Source organism: Bos indicus, chromosome 15 (genome assembly GCF_029378745.1).
Source record: "Bos indicus isolate NIAB-ARS_2022 breed Sahiwal x Tharparkar chromosome 15, NIAB-ARS_B.indTharparkar_mat_pri_1.0, whole genome shotgun sequence".
NCBI lineage: Eukaryota > Metazoa > Chordata > Mammalia > Artiodactyla > Bovidae > Bos > Bos indicus.
This window is the reverse complement of record NC_091774.1, coordinates 29,861,721-29,879,443: the sequence shown is the minus strand read 5'-3', so window position 1 is coordinate 29,879,443 and position 17,723 is coordinate 29,861,721. Positions and strand designations below refer to the sequence as shown.

The 17,723-nt window shown below is 55.2% G+C and overlaps 2 protein-coding genes across 6 annotated transcripts in view; one reads left to right on the top strand and one right to left on the bottom strand.

The window, feature by feature from the left end:
- The window catches only part of BCL9L (BCL9 like), a 28,370-nt gene extending 24,870 nt beyond the window's left edge, over positions 1-3,500 (top strand). For all 5 annotated transcript variants that reach the window (XM_019975091.2, XM_019975089.2, XM_019975090.2 and 2 more), the window contains one exon: positions 124-3,500. In XM_019975091.2, the coding sequence (XP_019830650.2) occupies positions 124-1,217 (1,094 nt within the window). In that variant the 3' untranslated portion in view covers positions 1,218-3,500. The remainder of the gene's footprint in view (positions 1-123) is intronic.
- On the bottom strand, positions 3,375-16,561 carry CXCR5 (C-X-C motif chemokine receptor 5). Its single transcript, XM_019975092.2, has 2 exons — positions 15,853-16,561; positions 3,375-6,065 (listed from the first exon to the last, which is right to left on the bottom strand). Exons 1-2 carry the CDS (start codon positions 15,907-15,909, stop codon positions 4,998-5,000), a joined length of 1,125 nt encoding a protein of 374 aa, XP_019830651.1. The 5' UTR covers positions 15,910-16,561; the 3' UTR covers positions 3,375-4,997.
- Positions 16,562-17,723: the final 1,162 nt, after the last annotated feature.

Below are 17,723 nucleotides of genomic sequence, written 5' to 3'. Positions count from 1 at the left end.
CCAGTGATGAAAGCCGTCACCCCTGGCACCAGCCTGGTTGGGGCATGGAGAAAGGACTGAGTTCCGCAGCCTGCGCCAGCTGGGTGCACACGGTTCCTGACCCCCGTTTCTCTTTCCCCTCAGGAATCAGCAATAACCAGCCCAACCAGATGCACCTGAACTCAGCTGCTGCCCAGAGCCCAATGGGCATGAACCTGCCAGGCCAGCAGCCCCTGTCCCATGAGCCCCCACCTGCCATGCTGCCCTCCCCCACCCCTCTGGGCTCCAACATTCCACTGCACCCCAACGCACAGGGGACAGGAGGGCCCCCTCAGAACTCGATGATGATGGCTCCAGGGGGCCCAGACTCCCTGAGTGCCCCCTGCGGCCCGGTGCCCAGCTCCTCCCAGATGATGCCCTTCCCTCCTCGGCTGCAGCAGCCCCACGGTGCCATGACCCCTGGTGGGGGCGGGGGCGGGGGCCCTGGCCTGCAGCAGCACTACCCCTCAGGCATGGCCCTGCCCCCAGAGGACCTGCCCAGCCAGCCGCCAGGCCCCATGCCCCCCCAGCAGCACCTGATGGGCAAAAGCATGGCCAGCCGCATGGGCGACGCGTACCCCCCGGGCGTGCTCCCCGGGGTGGCATCAGTGCTGAATGACCCCGAGCTGAGCGAGGTGATCCGGCCCACCCCGACGGGGATCCCCGAGTTCGACTTGTCCAGGATCATCCCCTCGGAGAAGCCAAGCAGCACCCTCCAGTACTTCCCCAAGAGCGAGAGCCACCCCCCCAAGGCCCAGCCCCCCAATCTGCATCTCATGAACCTGCAGAACATGATGGCGGAGCAGACCCCCTCCCGGCCCCCCAACCTCCCAGGCCAGCAGGGTGTCCAACGGGGGCTCAACATGTCCATGTGCCACCCTGGACAGATGTCCTTGCTGGGCAGGACAGGCATGCCCCCGCAGCAGGGCATGGTGCCCCACGGCCTGCACCAGGGGGTCATGTCCCCCCCGCAGGGCCTCATGACCCAGCAGAATTTCATGCTGATGAAGCAGCGGGGCGTGGGGGGTGAGGTCTACAGCCAGCCCCCCCACATGCTCTCCCCACAGGGCTCTCTCCTGGGCCCCCCGCCCCAGCAGAACCTCATGGTGTCCCACCCCCTGCGGCAGCGCAGTGTGTCTCTGGACAACCAGATGGGCTACCTCCCGGCCCCGGGCGGCATGGCCAACCTGCCTTTCTAGCAGGCCTGGCAAGGGGCTGGAGCTGGGGCCATGTTGCAAATATGATAACCTTAAAAAAAGTTTCTTCCCCTCCAGTGTTGGGATGGCCTGGGTCAAGGGGTGGGGTGGAGGGGGCTTGTGTGGGGAGCGGCATTTGTGGAAACCAGATGTGCTGGCAGCTTAGGGAGAAGTGGCAGAGTGGGGTGGGGGATCGGGGGGGGGGTGGGTTTGGTTCCATTTTGGCCGCCAGGACCGCCACTCCCCTTCTCCTCCCGAGTCCTATGGAGCCTCTCCTGTTTCTCCGCACCCACCCTCTTCAGCTTTGCTGTCCGAGTCCTGTGTCCCTGTATCCCTGTATCGAATCCTTGGCCGGATTGGAAGGAGAGAAGTCTCCCCGTCCTCTGTTTCCCCATCCCACTGCTCTCTCCTCTTGGCGCTTCACTTTCCTCCTCTTGGTTTCTCTGCCCTCCTCCACCCCGTCTTTTTCCTTCTGTCTTCTGCCTCAGTTCCTCTCCCTGCTGTGGCTGACCCCCTCTCCCACCCCAACCTGCAGGCGGCTGGCCAGGTGGGCAGGCGCCAGCTGTAGCTGTAAATAGAGCGCTGCGCTTTTGTGCCGGTTTGTGCGTGTGCTGTATTTCTGTGTTTGATAGAAGTCACTCAGAAAAAAAAAGGATAAAAGAAACCCTCCCCGCGCCCCCCACCCCCGCCCCTTCAAATGATTGCCCCTTCCATTTCCCCTGGACCCAGGGGCACGCAGTCTGACACACCTACCCGCTGCAGGGCAGTGTCTCTGGGTCCAGAAAGGATACCATTCCCGTGCCCTCCTCCAGCGGTGAAATGACATAGCTACCACCCCCACACCTAAACTGAGGTCAGACCACCTTAGGCTTCCACCTGGTGGGCCCCAGCAGGGCTGAGGCCTCCCAGGGCGGCAGCCTGTCTGCTGCTGAGCGATTCAGGAGCGCGCGTGCAAGTGCACGCGTGTCTGCCCCACACAGGCGACACGGGGGCCCTGGCTTCCCAGCTGTGGCTGTCTGGTGTCCCCTGCTGCTACATCTTAAGCCAGAACTTGAAGTCCTTGGTCCCCAGTCTGGGCTGAAGGAAAGAAGGACGAGGCGGAGGCTGAGTGGGAGGCCCCCCGGCATGGAGGGGGCCATGAGGGTCCCCTGCCTGCTGCAGTGGCTCCGGGCCAGGTAGCCCCCAGGGCCCCAACTCTTTCCCCAGGCTGCCACCTACTTCCTATCACCAGAGGAGGAAGGAAAAGGGTTAGGCCCAGTCAGTCTCCCTCCCTCCACCTGCTGAGGACAGAGTAGAGAAAGTGTTTGGCTCAGAGCAGGGCCTCTGCGTCTCTGCCTCCTCCGCGGTTCACTGGCACGGTCCCTCTGCCCAGAGCTCGGGGCTCCCTGCCCGCCCAGGCACAGCCACTGCCTTCCAGTCAGCCCCCGGCCCTTTCCCAGAAGAGCTCCCTCCTCCTCTGGTCAGAGCTGAAGCCATACACAGTTGGGTGTTTTGCCCCCACCTTGGCCCCAGGAGTAAAACACTTCTCCTTTTCTCACTTCCTTTCTTGCCTTGTGAGGTGGCGGGGCAGTTCCCTGGCTGAGGCCTTCCGTGCCCGCCTCCAGGACCCAGGGCCATTTCTCGGCGAGGGGTCTTCTGCCTGTCCCTGGCCTTCCTGACCTGAGGGGGCCTGGTCTCCCGTCGGCAGCTGTGATACAAAGGGAATTTGTCCTCGCTTCTCCCAGTCTGGTGCTGTCCTCAGTCCCCCGTCGGCCAGGTCAAGCGCTTCCTCCGGGGCTGGCTGTGGGCTCCTGCCTCCCCCAGCCCCTCCCCGGGGACCAGGGCCTGGGGCTCTGGGTTCAGGGACCACCTGCCCTCCGCCCCGCCAGACGTGTTCCCTCCCTGTGTCCAACCTGGGCCCCGTGCCCTTGAGCCTCCCACCCCTGACCCAAGACTCCCCAAGCTGACTCTTAAGTGTTTCCTGCCCAGAGGAGAGACGGGTCAAACTGAAAAGGGCCTGACGCCCTCCCCCTGCCCCTCTCGTCCCACCTCTGCCACCAGACTAGCTTTCCAAGGTGAACTCCACAGGCCAGCTTCCCTCCATCCGTGGCCACACCCCCAGCCATTTTGTACCATTATATAAATATATATATATAAATATAAATATATAAATACAATATGTGAAGACATCTTCGTTTTTATTTTGAGACAATTTTTAGGCTTGTTCCGGGGCTCTCTGTGCTGCCTGTACTGTATTGACCTGTTTTATAGGTGCCTTTTTATTAAAAAGACAAAATTAAACATCTAGTTTCTTGCTTTCTTCTTTCATGTCTGGCTCCTCCATTGCCCAGCTTCCTACTGGAGGCTGGGAGGAACAGGGGACCCCAGGGTTCTCCAGTGTTCCATGGTGAAGACAAGAGTCCCCTGGGTCATAGATCTAATATTCCCTGCAGAGAGGCTTCTTAAGGACCTCCGCTGACGGGCTTGAGTGGGCCTGAGCAACCAACGTGTGCCCTCGGCAAGTGCGGGAGTCCCTGATGTCCCATTCTGGTCAGACCAGAGGCCAGGGTGGCAGGCAAGGGGGCAGGAGCAGGACTGGCACGGAGCAGCTTCCTCCGGTTCCATATGAGTAGTACCCTCTCGGGACAGGGCTCAGCTTCCTGGAGCCTGAGGACTTCCTTGCCCAGGCCTGCTTGTCACACTGCCCAGCCCAAGGGGGTGCTCCTCGGCTCTCACTGAGGCACAGAAAGATGGCCCGGCCTGCAGGCAGGGGGCTGGATGAGATGACCCCCAGGGACTCTAAGTCTGTCTCCTCAGGAGGTCTTGCTCCACCGACTCTTGGCTAAGTGCCCCCTCTGCTGCGGCTCCAGGGGTCTCCCTGGCACTGTAGCTTGTGGGGAGAGGGGTGGGGGGAACGTATCTATCTCCTTCCCCATCAGCTCCCACACCCACCAGGGCCCTGGATCATACTGGGAGCTCTCTGCCCTGGGCAGAGAAGACAGCCGGCTTTGGTGAAGATGTGTGCCTCCTTGGAGTTGGGGAAGAAGAATCTTTCCTTTCCTTGGTTGGGTTCCTCTCAGCTGTCCTCACGTCTTCTCTAGGACGCTGGCTTGTCTCCGAGGGTGCCTGGAGTCTGCCCTGAGTCGGTAAACCTCCCAGGGCCCAGTGATGTGGGGCTGACCCAGCGCCATTTTCAGCAGAGCCAGGCAGCCACGTGGACCGGGTCGGCCTGAGCGTTCCGCCTGGTCAGAACACCGCAGGGCTGGTGACCTGAAAGAATGTCTGGGCTTGTTAGTCACTGAGACATGTCAAGGCCACACACGCTCTGTTGCCAGCTGACCTTTCTTTGGCTTTAACCTCCATCCGACCCCTGGTGCTCAGCTTCTAGTTTCTTTTGGCAGGTGAGGTGGGAGGAGATGCGGGCGGTTGTGGAGGTATGTGGTCCATAAGATGACAGACCATGTTCTGGAAGGGGAATGACTTTCCCTATTGGCAGGGGCAGAGGTAAAAGTTGTTCCTCGAGCTCTGGGTGGTTTAGATGAGAGAAGGCAAGTGTGGTCCTCAGCCCGAGGGCACAGGTATCCTTGGCTCTGCCTTTGGGATCCTGTCCCCTCCCCGGACCCCAGCCTAGATGTGAGCCTGGGAGAAGAGCCGGCAAGGATGTACTGGAAGGAGGGGTTGGTTCCGCCAGCTGCCCTGTATGAGGATACTGGCCAAGGCAAGCTCTTAGGATCTCAGCTCCTGCGATGCCAGCGTCACTGCCTGCCCCGAGGAAAGCTGAAACAAAGGGGAGGGGGCTGGGACCTAGAAGGTGGTGAGGGAGGTGGCATTCTCTGACTCTGAGAGGCTGCTCTTGCGCCAGCTGGGGAAGAACTGGCAAAGGGAGGCAGGGCCCGGGCAGCCCAGCTTGGTCAGGAGCCGTGACAGGTCACTGCGGAATTTCACGCCAGCAAAGGTATAGAGCATGGGGTTGAGGCAGCAGTGGGCCAGGCCCAGAAACTCGCTCATGGTGATGGCCATGGAGAGATAGCCGTCCAGCTCACAGCTGCTGCCCAGCATCTTCAGCCTCGCTAGGGTGTCCAGGAAGATCACGACTTGGTAGGGTGACCAGCAGAGAAAGAAGACGCTTGTCACCAGGATGGCCACCCTGACCGCCTTCTGCCGCTGAGGGCGCCGCTGGGCCTGGCACAGCCTGTGCACCACCCCAACGTAGCACCAAGCCATCACCAGCATCGGCAGCAGGAATCCTCCAATGTGGTAGAGAAAGCGAGAGGTGAACCAGGCGTTGGTTTCGGCTTGGTTCTCCTGGGAGAAGGTGCAGTGCGGCAGGGAGTCATTGTAATGGGGTTCACTGACCTTGGCGAAGAGGATCTCCGGCAAGGCAAAGAAGAAGCCGGCCAGCCAGATGGTCGCACAGGTGATATGGATGGAGAGGAGGCGGCGGTGGCGGTAGGCATGGACGGCGTGGACGATGGCCAGGTAGCGGTCCACGGCGATGCAGGCCAGGAGCAGGCTGCTGCAGTAGAAGTTGATCTTGTGCAGAGAAATCACGGTTTTGCAGAGGAAGGTGCCCAGGACCCAGCCCACGGAGCTCTCGGCCACGGCGAAGGGCAGGATGAAGACCAGGAGAAGGTCTGCCACCGCCAGGTGAAACAGGAAGGTCTCAGTGGAGCTGCGCGTCTGCCGGTGACGCTCCAGGATCACCAGGACCAGAATGTTGCCCATCACACCGAGGAGGAAGATGAGGCCATAGGCCACGGGCATGAACACGGCCTTGAAGGAGGTCAGCAGAGGCCCCTCGACGGTGAGGCAGAGATGGTTTTCCTTTATGGGGGTCTCCGTACTGTCATTGTAGCTCCCTAATTCCTTGTACTTCAAGGACAAGGAGACAGGAGAGCAGAAACTGAGAACCAGTCTTTCCTCTCGGAGAGGGATCCTGACTCCCTGATAGAGTTATCCTGTTCCCCTCTCCCGCCAACCCTGCAAGCTAACTGCTCTTGTCCCTGTGCCTCCAGGCCGCCCACAGATCAAATCCCAGTTTCCCTTCATGTTCCTCCAACAAATCACTTTGCCTTTTCCAACTTTAGTTTTCGTCTGTAAAACAAAGACTAAAGAGGGAACGTGGCGTGGGAATATGAACTCTGGAGGGCTGTGCACCTGTAAGTCATTTCTCATTTCTGAGTCCTCAGGTGTGGAAGGCTGAAGGCTCGGAGGACTGGGATCAGGACTTCCATTTGGGGAATGAATCTAGTTGGGATAAGGAGTTCCAGTTCTGGACAGGACAGAGGGCACTAAAGCCTGCGTGCGTGTGTGCTCAATCGCTTAGTCGTGTCCGACTCTTTGTGACCCCGTGGACTGTAGCCCGCCAGGCTCCTCTGTCCATGGGATTTCCCAGGCAAGAATGCTGGAGTGGGTTGCCATTTCCTTCTCCAGGGGATCTTCCTGACTCAGGGATGGAACCTGCATCTCCTGTGGCTCCTGCATTGGCAGGTGGGTTCTTTACACTGAGCCACCTGGGAAGCCCTACTAAAGCCCAGGATCCTGCTGAAGGGCTGAATGCTGATATGGGCTGTTGGCTTCCTCTCATTTTGTCCCCTTTTTCCTGAGTGCCTTCCTTATAACTGAAATTGTTGTGGGAGCCCCTTGTTTTGTTTAACATGCACAACAAGCTCAGGTATGTAATATCTGTTTCACCGATGTCTTGCTAGAGAGCGGGTCTGCTTGAACCCATGTTGATGTAACTTCCACCAATACACGGCAATGCCTGGGCTGCCCTGCCTGCTACTCTGCGCCCTTCCCACTTCGGAAGCAGAGGGCCCAGAGGCAGAGGAGAGTGATAGGAGGAAGTAAGGGAGGCACAGGGGTGGTGGGGAGTGGGGGTGAATACCTGCGGCAGGGGTGATGGTGGTGGGGGACTGGGGAGGGCTCCAAGTGAAGTGTGCCCACTCTGTTTCCGGAAGCTCACTCCTCCCCCCTCCCTGCACCCCCCCCTCCCCCGCCCTGCCAGCACTCAGGTTGTTTACTGAGCAAACCGCAAAGGAAGGCAGGGTGCCTGTTTTCATACCTTTCACTCACAGCTGTCCCCCTGCACCTGCTCCTCCTCACTTCCCAGCTCTGTTCTTCCTACCCCTCCCCTAACCAGACCCCCCTCCACGGCATTTCAAAACCACTTATAACCAACTTATGTGGGCTCAAAAAGACATTTCTAGAAATGATGAACCCCTGGGAGAGAGAGGATGGGAGCAGGGACTCGGCACCCAGGCTCTGGGTGCCCTCCTTCCTGGACAGTGAGGGTCCCCCCACAAGCGGGGGTGGCTGCACTGCTAGCCAGGACCCCAGCTGGGGGTCATCCACTCGCTCTCAATGGTGGGAAGACCCATTCCCCAGCCTGGGTCTTTCCTTCTGGTTCCTGGGGCAGGTGGTTCTGGAAGAAGGGGTTGGGGGGATACATAAGTTTAGTGGCAGAGCCATAGGCTCGCCCAGACCAAAGCTCTAGCCCTTCTTCACGCTCATGCTGAGGTCTACTGTCTCCCCACAGTCCCAATTCCACTAACTTCTCCACTCTTGTCCAGCTCCTACACAGAGGGCAGGATGAATTTTCCAACCCACGAACCTCATTACATCAGTGTCCTGCTTAAAATCTTTTACTGTTCCCTGTTACCTCTAAGCAGTGATTTTCTTATCTTATCAGTTTAATACTTAAAAAATTTATTGGAGAATAGTTGATTTAAAATGTGTTAGTCTTATTTAATAGCAAAGCAAATTATAAGAAAAAGTCATGTTTGGAATCAAGTTCCTCAATAGAAGTTTGGAAGACGCCAACATCCATGCATTCACACAGCAGACTACAATGCAGCGCTCAAAACCAGATGAGGTTTATCTGTATGTTCTCTTAGGGAGAGATGTTTACCTTACATCACTCAATTTCAGAACTAATTGGAGGGCATCCCATAGGGGATGAGTCCATAACTTTCTTTGCAGGTTTTACCAGGGATGGGGTGGAGGGCAAGGAGAGAGTCTCCTTGAAACCAGGACACCCTTGTCTCATGTAGCGTTTCACATACTAGATTTTGTTTAAGAATATGCTTTTGCTTTCATTCAAAAGCCATAAGCTCGTAGTGCCAGTGTGCCAAGTCACTTTAGTCATGTCTGACTCTTTGTGACCCTCTGGACGGTAGCCCGCCAGGCTTCTCTGTCCCTGGGATTCTCCAGGCAAGAATACTGGAGTGGATTGCCATGCCCTCCTCCAAGGGATCTTCTCGACCCAGGGATCAAAACTGCGTCTCGTGTCTTCTGCATTGGCAGGCGGGTACTGCTAGGGGCACGTGGGAAGTGGGGTGAGGTCCAAACGCCCCTACAGGACCTCTGCATTGCTGCAAAATGTATATTTCCCTGACCTTTCAAACCTTATCTCTTCCTCTTCACAGCTTTATTCCTCTCCAGGTTCATCGTCCTCCTGACTGCCTGCCCCCATCACTCCAATATAGTCCTGTGTCTAAAATTCTTCCTTTTGCTGAGGAGTCTTTTCTTGCAAAAGCTTACCTGTTCCTATGCTTTTCTCAATGCCCCACTCAATCCCACCTTCCTATGTCCTTCCTAACTCTTCTGTTTGGAATTATTGGGTTGGCTTAAAAGTTTGTTCAGGTTTTTCTGTACTATTTTATGGGAAAAGCTGAACAAACTTTTGGGCCATCCCAGTCCATTCTCTCTTCTTTTGTCACAAGTGCCTTTATTACATCACTCAGGCCGGGATGTCCATGGCCTCAGTACAGGGCAAACTCCTGGAGGCAGGCCTTCTGTGTCCCCCTTACAAGGCCATGTATTCTGCACATGCTGGATGGGCTTCAGAGAGCAGTTTCGAAAGAAGACCAGAGACCCTCATATTCCAGGACTTCAAGGCAGTTCCTCTCTGTGCCCCAGCAGAGACTCAGACACTCCTCCTTACCCTTCTTCAGGTCTTGCCTCCTTCCAAAGTTCTTGACAGCCTCAAGCCTATCGAGTTCTCTATCCGTACTGGGAGCTATTTCCAACATCGTCATTGACTACAACCCTTTGATTTATCCTGAAATTCAGCAGGAGTTAAGGAGAAAGCAGTGAGATGAGCTGTCTTCATGCAGAACAAAGCAATGGAGACAGAAGCAGAGGTGCAGGGTTTGGCAGTCAGTGGGACTAGGCTGGACTCCATCTACCTCATGGTGGGAGCCTGGCAGTCCCACCGCCCAGCGGAGGGCTTCAGTGCAGCCAGCCTACCTGGCCCAGGACCACTCAAGACCTGCTGGCTAAAGCATCTAGGTTGACAGGTTAAAGTCAACACAGAGAGATGTGTCCCTTGGACTCCAGAGCCCCCATCCCCTGAACCAGGTTTAGAGAAGGATGGCTGGGGTGGGGGGGTTGGGGGGAGGTGCTTCCCAGGTGGCACTAGTGGTAAGGAATCCACCTGCCAATGCAGGAGATGTAAGAGACCTGGATTTGATCCCCTGGAGGAGGGCATGGCAACCCACTCCAGTATTCTTGCCTGGAGATTCCCATGGACAAAGGAGCCTGGTGGGCTTCAGCCCATGGGGTCACGCAGGGTCCGACTGAAGCGACTTATCACGCACACATTGGGGTAGGGGAGTCAGGGGGGTGGGGGGCTGTCTCTTCCTTCTTGCCGAGAGGTGGTTGTTCAGCAGAACGCTCAGGCAGAGAGGAGAAGATGGAGGAAGCTGGTTTGAGGAGTGCTGAGAGGCTGCGATACCGCTCAGCAGGAGGTGTCAAACAGACAGGTTTTTGGGGTCCGGGAGTGGCACGTGTTAAACCATTTCCCACAGCCAGGGGATCCGGCACCCTCACCCTTCCCCAAATCATGGAGAGAGGTAATCGCACAAGGCTGACTCTGGCCCAGCAGGAAATCAGAAATCGGGAATCCTGAATATCATGGGAACGGGGACAGAAGGGCCCTTCAAGACTCACACCCAGAGGGAGTTCATTGTGGGTGATATGGCCTCATTCTTTGCTATGACAAGTTTCAGGAACCCACAGCCCTCAGGCACACACACTCTGACAGCAGTGTGTACCCTGAATAGCCTCAGACATGAGCCAGGTGGGGCCATGACCGCATGTAGCATGAGCAGGTACCCAGTGGATAGTAGCCCAACAAAGGCTGGGGACCAGGCCTCAGAGGAAGCAAGAAAACACAGTGACGGTGATGAAGCCAAGCAAAGAGCCAGGAATCTAGGTAGAAAATTGCTATGACCACTGGGGAGGGGCAGGAGTGGGGGCTAGAACATTCTGTGTCCTGGTACTGTGGTGCCAGGAGAAGGGAGGATGGGATTGCAGTGCTTGGGGTTCCAGACTTGCCTGGTGGTCCAGTGGTTAAGCATCCACCTGTTAGTGCAGGGGACATGGGTTCAATCTCTGGTCCCGGAAGATCCCACAGGCTGCAGGGCAAGGAAACCCGTGGGCCACAGCTACTGAGCCCACGAGCCGCAACTACTGGAGCTCAAGGGCACTAGAGCCCACGCTCTGCAATGAGAGAAGCCACCGCAATGAGAAGTCCTTGCACCTCAACTATAGAGTAGCCCCCACTTACTGCAACTAGAGAAAGCCCACGCAGCAATGAAGACCCAGCACAATAAAAAGTGAATCAATACAAAACATTTTTTAAATGCTTGGGATTGCAACTGTTACTCTTCCTCCCCTGCTCCCCCTTTCTTTCCTTCTTCTGGATCTCCTGTAGGACCCAGGCCTCTCCCTGGATAATTAAGGCCCCCAGGCCCCATCTGACTTCTTTAAATAATGAGGCTACCTTGCTGCCCTTTCCTGGCCTGTGTGAAGCTCACAAACATTTGCTGATGGGCCTCTGTGTCAGCAGGTGGGCAGCGGGGGGTTGTCTCAGACCCTCCCCAGGGGTCTGCCCTGGATCCTTTCCTTGTTTTCACTCAGCCCTGTCCTGGGTGACACAGCTGGGGGACATTTTCAGATGATGCAGAGTTCTCTACAACCCAGAACTACAGGCCCAAACTGACCAGATGGAATTGATCAGGAAAAATGTAGAGACCAAGATGGGGTTTCAAACTTTAACTCTTCAGGGACAGATGAGGGAAGACCCGACTTAACTGTTTATGAGAAAAAAGACTCGAGAGTTTGTTGACAGCAAGCTTCAGATGAGTCAACAGAGTGACGTGGCTGCCAGGAGGGCTCCGTTACCTTATCTAGGTGAACAGAAACCTGTAGGTGGGCAGCTGCCACCAACCCAGTTCCTTTGGGCTGGACCAGGGTGGCCACTGGTTAAGGGGTCCGGAAATCCCCGCCCTGGTAGGAAGCTTCCAGGTCGCTGGCTGTTGGCATCCAGGGAAGAGAAGACTTGAGTCAAAGACAGCTGGGTCCTTCAAGGACTGTAAAGAATGCCCTTGGTGAGAGGGTAGGATGGACTTATTGTGTGAGATTCTAGAGGGTAGACCAGGAGGAATGGGCCGAGGTTGGGGTCAGGGGTGTTTCAGTCAAAGCAGAAAGAGCCTTCTAACAGGTTCTAGCTATCCAACAATGAGTTGGGGCACTTGGGAGGAAGAGGAATATTTGAGGCCAAGTGTGTGGAAGGCATTCCTGCCCTGGAAAGGAGGCTGGGCGCTGCTCTCAGATGCGCCTTGCTCACAGCTCCCAGATGCTCCACATCTCGGGCTGTCATGCCCTGCCCTGAGCTGGTTCTCAGCCTTATCTTCATTTGCTTGGGAGCCATTGCTTCTCCAGGTTGTCTGGCCTGCAGGGAGGGAATGGCTCAGCCTAACTTTGCTTCTCAGCCCCCAGGAAGGGGGCAGGGCTGCTGAGGGCTTGGCTCATCCAGGCCCAAGTCCAGGGCTCCAGGGGCCTGAGTCATACAGACTGCAAGAGGCGCGGGGAGCACACACAGGCTCCATCTCCTTTTATGTCCCTGGCTGGACATTCCCAATCCAGAGTCGGGAGCTGTGATCAGGGCTAGCCAGGGTGTCTCTTATTCTGGCTTTCAGTGGCTTGAGGGATGCCAGGGGTGTCTTGAGGATGGAGGCTGGGCTGAGGGGCAAGGGTGGAGGTCTGTACCCCCTCTTCCTTTAGAGGGCCCACACTCCCTAAAGACCATCTGAGACTCTGGCTTGCCATTTGTCACATCTCCCCACCTTTCCCCACCCCTAGCCTTCAAGAGTGACCTGCCAGGCTGCTCTTCCATCTCCACCCAAGGGTTTCGGCCATGAGGAACAAGACACTACTCTGGGTGTGGTTCTGGGTGGAGACTTTAAGCTACCCCTACCTCTGCACTGAGTCTCTAGGCTTCAGTGGGTCCCCCTTGGTGCCCCAAATCAATGTACACTTTGGGGACAGAGCCACACTGTGCAAGGGACAGGTGGACATGTCACTTGGGTGTATATGATACCACATCCCGAGTTAGTACTGATTGGAAACATTTTGTCCCATCCTTCCTGAAAGAAGACTCATCCTTATGTCCTGATTGTCAGCGCGAGTTCAGGGCCATTTTTTCAGCCAGTCTGCCAGAGGAGTGGATCAGCCACAGTCTGCTTCGTCACTGAAGGTGAGAATTCCTGATGGAGACTATGGTCTATATGCCCGAGTCCAGGTTTCTCGCACACCGACCCCTCCCCAGGCTGGCCCTTATCGGACCCTACCAATCACCCCCAGGTGGGGCCCCTTCCACTGGGGTTCCTCTGGGAATTTCTGATTGGTTTGGGAGGGGGGTGAGCCTCCCCTCCCCCAAGGTAAACCCCAGAAACAGCCTGAGCTGGTTTTGGTTCCTCTTCTTGACACCTCCTTGATGAAATGGGACAGCGCGTGTGAACGGCCTTTGCATCCTGTGATGCTCTGATCACGCTGAAGTCATAGTTTGTGGGGGTCATCCCTGGGGAGGGGTCGGGGAATCCAGGCCCTGGGGCTGGGCCAGGTTCCCCCTACTCTATGGCTGGTGTGCTGGGTGGGGCTGGAGATGCAGCTTATGACTGGCCCCTGGAGGTGCCTCAGGTCCTAGTTCTAGAGGAGGCTCCATGCTTTCAGGTCCAGCTTCCTGTAGACAGAGGTTTTTTCTGGTCTGCCTAGATCTGCCTTCCCAGCAGGATGGGTCCCTGGCATGCCCACCCCAGGGACCTGGCTACTTCTTTCTGGCACCTAGCCGTCTAGATGTCTTCCGTTTGGATCCTCCATTCGTGGCAATTAGCAATCCATCTCAAGAAAATGGACATTTAAAACAGTTGATAGATGTTTAAAATAGATGCAAGAAGAGGGAGGGAAGACGGGATGGCCAACACTTGGTTTATGGCCAAGAGCCCCCTCTCCCCGCACCGATCTTAACCCAGCATTGAAGTCTAGAACTCAGTGTTCTGGGAAGCTGAACTGATACTTGATTTGGACAAGGAGAAGGAAGGGAACAGGAAACAGAATAGAAGCCAGACTAACTCCAGAGAGAGATGGGGAGCTGAGACCCCCAGCAGAATAGCACGAATCAGCACACACTTGGTGAGAAGCATGTGCACGCAAGCCTCTTCTGCCGCCCTGCCGTCCCAGGGCTCTTATGCGGGGAGACGCTGTGGGGGAGGCTGTCGAAACTGCTCAAGGTCCTGCTGTGAGGGGTGGGGGTGGAGAGAGGGTCTGTGCTTCTGAGGAGACAACAGCCCTAATATATAGGAGGTGAATATATAGGAGGTGAGCATAGGTGGGACGAAGCACTAGGAGCTGGTTAAAGACGAGTCCAGGGCCTGGGCGGTCCTGGGATTCCTGGCTCCTGGCCTGACTCTGATGGGGATGGGGTGGTTCAGACCCACTGGGTTCCCAGGCCTGAGACCACCCAATTGAGGTATGACATGAAGTGAGTCACCGGTTTCTCTCCCTGGCCTGTTGGTTTTCTTTGGTATGTGGGACGTGCCCCACTGTCCCCCTGCCCTCTGCCACCACCTGTCTCTAGTAGGTCACGCAGTGGAGTGAAGCGTGCTGTTAGGGGAACTCTTGAGGTTTCTCAGAAGCCAGAACCAGCCAGGTCTTGAGTTGGTTACTGTGATATCCAACTGGGTCAGGGCTCGTGGTCAGCTTGAAGCTGCAGGCAAAGGAAGATGCCCTGTAACCTAATCAGGGAAGGCAGGGGCCAGAGCTGGGGGCCAGGGCGAGAGCACGTTGCCTTGTCAGGGCTGTGGGGTTTTAGCCTGATTGGACTCAGGGCCAGCTTTATGGGCGTGCTACCAGGACAGTCACGCAGCACCCAGCACTTAGAAGCGCCCCATGCTTGGCTTGGTGCTCTCTTGTCACCGTCTTGAAATTCTTAATAGGATCCCTACACATTTAGGTTGCATCAGGTCTCTTAATAGGAGACCTACATGTTTGGGTTGCATCGGGTCCCACAAATTAAGCAGCACGTCTGATCAGACTGATGGTTCTGACTCTGCTTTTATCTGGGGGCTAGGATCTGAGAAGCCAGACTTTGGGTAATTAGCCCTTCCCCCACCTCCCCATGTTCTACGTATACTTCCAAGTCTTGGGGTCTAGGCAAGTGAGAGGCAGAACTTTCCAAGCAAGTGTGGGAACACGGTTGATGGAGTTACAGTATAGACTCCAGTCAGGGGAGTGAGAGGGAGTCAGGGATCATCTCAGGGTGAGTTTAGGGCCAGGAGAGCTGGAGGGTAGAGGAGAAAGGGTTTGGACCTTTCATGATCCAATCCAGACTGAGTGAGAAATTCTTCCCCTAGAAGTGTCCTCTGCCATGGGGGAAAGGAAGAAAAGGCCGCAAGGAAGTGTCCAAAAGATCCTTACAAACCATCCTCTACTGCCCTCACACAGGCACCTCCTGTCTCTGGTTGAGTGGTCCCCTACATACATCTTTCGGGGACCCAGTGATGACCAAGGCAACTGGGCTCCTCTGCTTCACAGGACAGGCATGGTTGGGCGGCAGAGAGTGATGCTGGGGACTGTATTTTTCAGCCCACCCAAGAATACCTTGTCTCTAGAGAGCCCAGTCTTCAAAGGGAGACCACAACATATTCTAAGACATTTCTAGGATTAACACAAGATTCTTCCATGCACTTGATATTAGCTCAGCACCACCTGCCCCAGCCCACTGGGGTCCTCTCCCTTGCCAACCATCTCCTCGGTTTAAGCACATAATCCTTGTCTACAAGCTTCCAGTGAGTCATTTTTACTTCTTGGCTAGCCCATAAGCTATTTCAGGGTCAACACCAGGCTCTCAACTTCTCTACCCAAGAGAGAGTGTCGTGCCGCAATGACAGTCATATAGCAAGAGCTGACTAAATACACACTAATCGGTCGGCTAATAGTGCCAGCCTCTGGACATGAAGAAAGGCTCCAGCGTACTTTCCCACATACCCCTTATTCCACCCCTAAGAGATGAGGAGAGGAGATCCTATTGAAGAGTTGAGAGGCAAAGTGACTTGTTCTAGGTCCCAGAACACACCAGGGAGGATGCAGGACCTAAACCCATCCTTCCAGTCCCCTCCAAATAAAGGATGTCTATGTAAGGCATCAGCTCTATTTATCTGCTGCATCCATGGAATGAGAAATCAAACCTTAAAAGGCAGGAACCAGGGAACCTGTCTCGAGTCTGCCGATCCACTGTGGGAGGGGACTATCCCGTCTTCCCTTGGGCCCCGGGCCCAGGGCATTTCGAATTCCTGGGCAACCTGTCTGTACTCACCAGGTCCTCCAGGTTGTAGTTCATGAGGTCCATGTCCAGAGTGAGGGGGTAGTTCATGGTTGTAGCAGTATGTCAGCCGACTGGCCACTGTCTGATTTTGAGAGGTTCTCTGCTCGGTGCCTATAGCGAGGTGGCAGCCGTCAGCTGCAAATTTAAACAAATGAACTGCGCGCTGTCTGCTGGGGCTGCGTAGGGCCCAAGGCCTGTCTCACAACTCATCACTTTTTTTTTTTTCCACTTGGTCTTTTCTGTTTTTTTGAAGAAAAAGGGAAAATCCCCACAGCATCAGTGCTAGTCAAGCATTTCAGCTTCTTTCCTGGCAATAGTTATCTCAGGTGGGGCTTATGACTGGTCTGAAGGCTGCCCCTCGCTTCTCATCCCTGTATCTCCACCAGCCTCCCAATAGGGAGTTAGTTACGCCTTGTAATGAAAACCACCACACCGGTTGGTCGGGGGTGCTTCGTGGGAAACTCCACGTAGAAAGGGAACAGGAGGCGAGCTCTTGCAGGCCCCCTCCTCCAAGCTACCTCCCAGCCCCAGTCTTCCCCACCACTATGGCAACCCAGCCTCCAGCGTGCCTGGGACCAAAAGTCCCTGGTCCTGGGAAACCCCTCAGTCCAAGGCAGACTGGGACACCCTATTTGCCAGCATCCTTTTGTCCAGGCAAGGGCAAAAACCCTTCTCTTTCCAGCTCAGTTCAAAAGAGATAGGTTAGAAATTTTCAAAGGGAACAACACTAAAATATTACTGGCAGACAAAAATGAAATTACCCAAATCACCAAGCACAAAAACAGCCACAGAAGAGTCATTTTCTGACTCAAAAATAATGATGTTCCAGCTATAAATGAACTTGGTTGGCACATAAATGATAAATGTCATAGACTTCCCAGCTAGAGTAGACTTTTACACGGGAGGACCCTGATGCTCAGAGAGGCAGAGTGACTTCCTTAGGACCTACAGGTAACCAGTGGCAGAGCTACGACTTGAAACCCAGGCTTCCTGACTCCATATTCAGTATTTCCTCTAAGGCACCAGGCAGCTGCTCTTACAGGCTTGTCAGAACCCTTTTCCTTTCCTTCAACTCTACCCTGAGTTGAAGGGCAGTTGAAGGGTTCTGTGGATCCCTACCTTTAAGAAGCTCCTTTGTAGACATGGATCAACTTCTCCTCCAAGGCTCACCTCTGTGCTTTTTCTTCCAGGAAAGGTCCACGATGATACAGAATCAGTGAGAACACACACAGAGGCACCTCCACGTGACGTGCTCTTTCTGGCCCCACCTCATCCTCCCCTTCCAGCCGAATTGCCATTTGCTGGGATTCTACTTGTTCTAGTGTCCTCCTCCTCTTTTTCTTCCATATTCACCTTCCCCTTTTCTCTCCCCCACACCATCCCCAACAGATACATCTTTCTTGGAATTCAACAACCTGAGGAGTTTTCAGCCTCTCTATTTAATGTTGAGATCTTTCTTGCCTCAATCTCCATTCAGTGCCTTCAGTAACAGCTCTTGAAAGAGGAAGAATTTCAGGACAAGGGGCCAGAGTTCCTCTTCTGCATTTCCGTTCCTGAAACCATTAGGAGGAGGTTGCTCTGGTGTTCCCTGTGTACTTCTCATTCCTCCAGCCCCTCATCCCAATATCTCTGTCCCTCCAGTCCATTGATATATTCCATTTAGCTTGTGCTACTCTAAGGAAACTGATCAGAATCTCCCTGGTGACTCAGTTGGTAAAGAATCTGCCTGCAGTGTGGGAGACCCATTTCAATCCCTGGGCCAGGGAAGATCCCCTGCAGAAGAAATTGGCAACCTACTCCAGTATTCTTGCTTGGAGAATCCCATGGTCACAGGAGACTGGTGGGCTACAGTCCACGGGGTT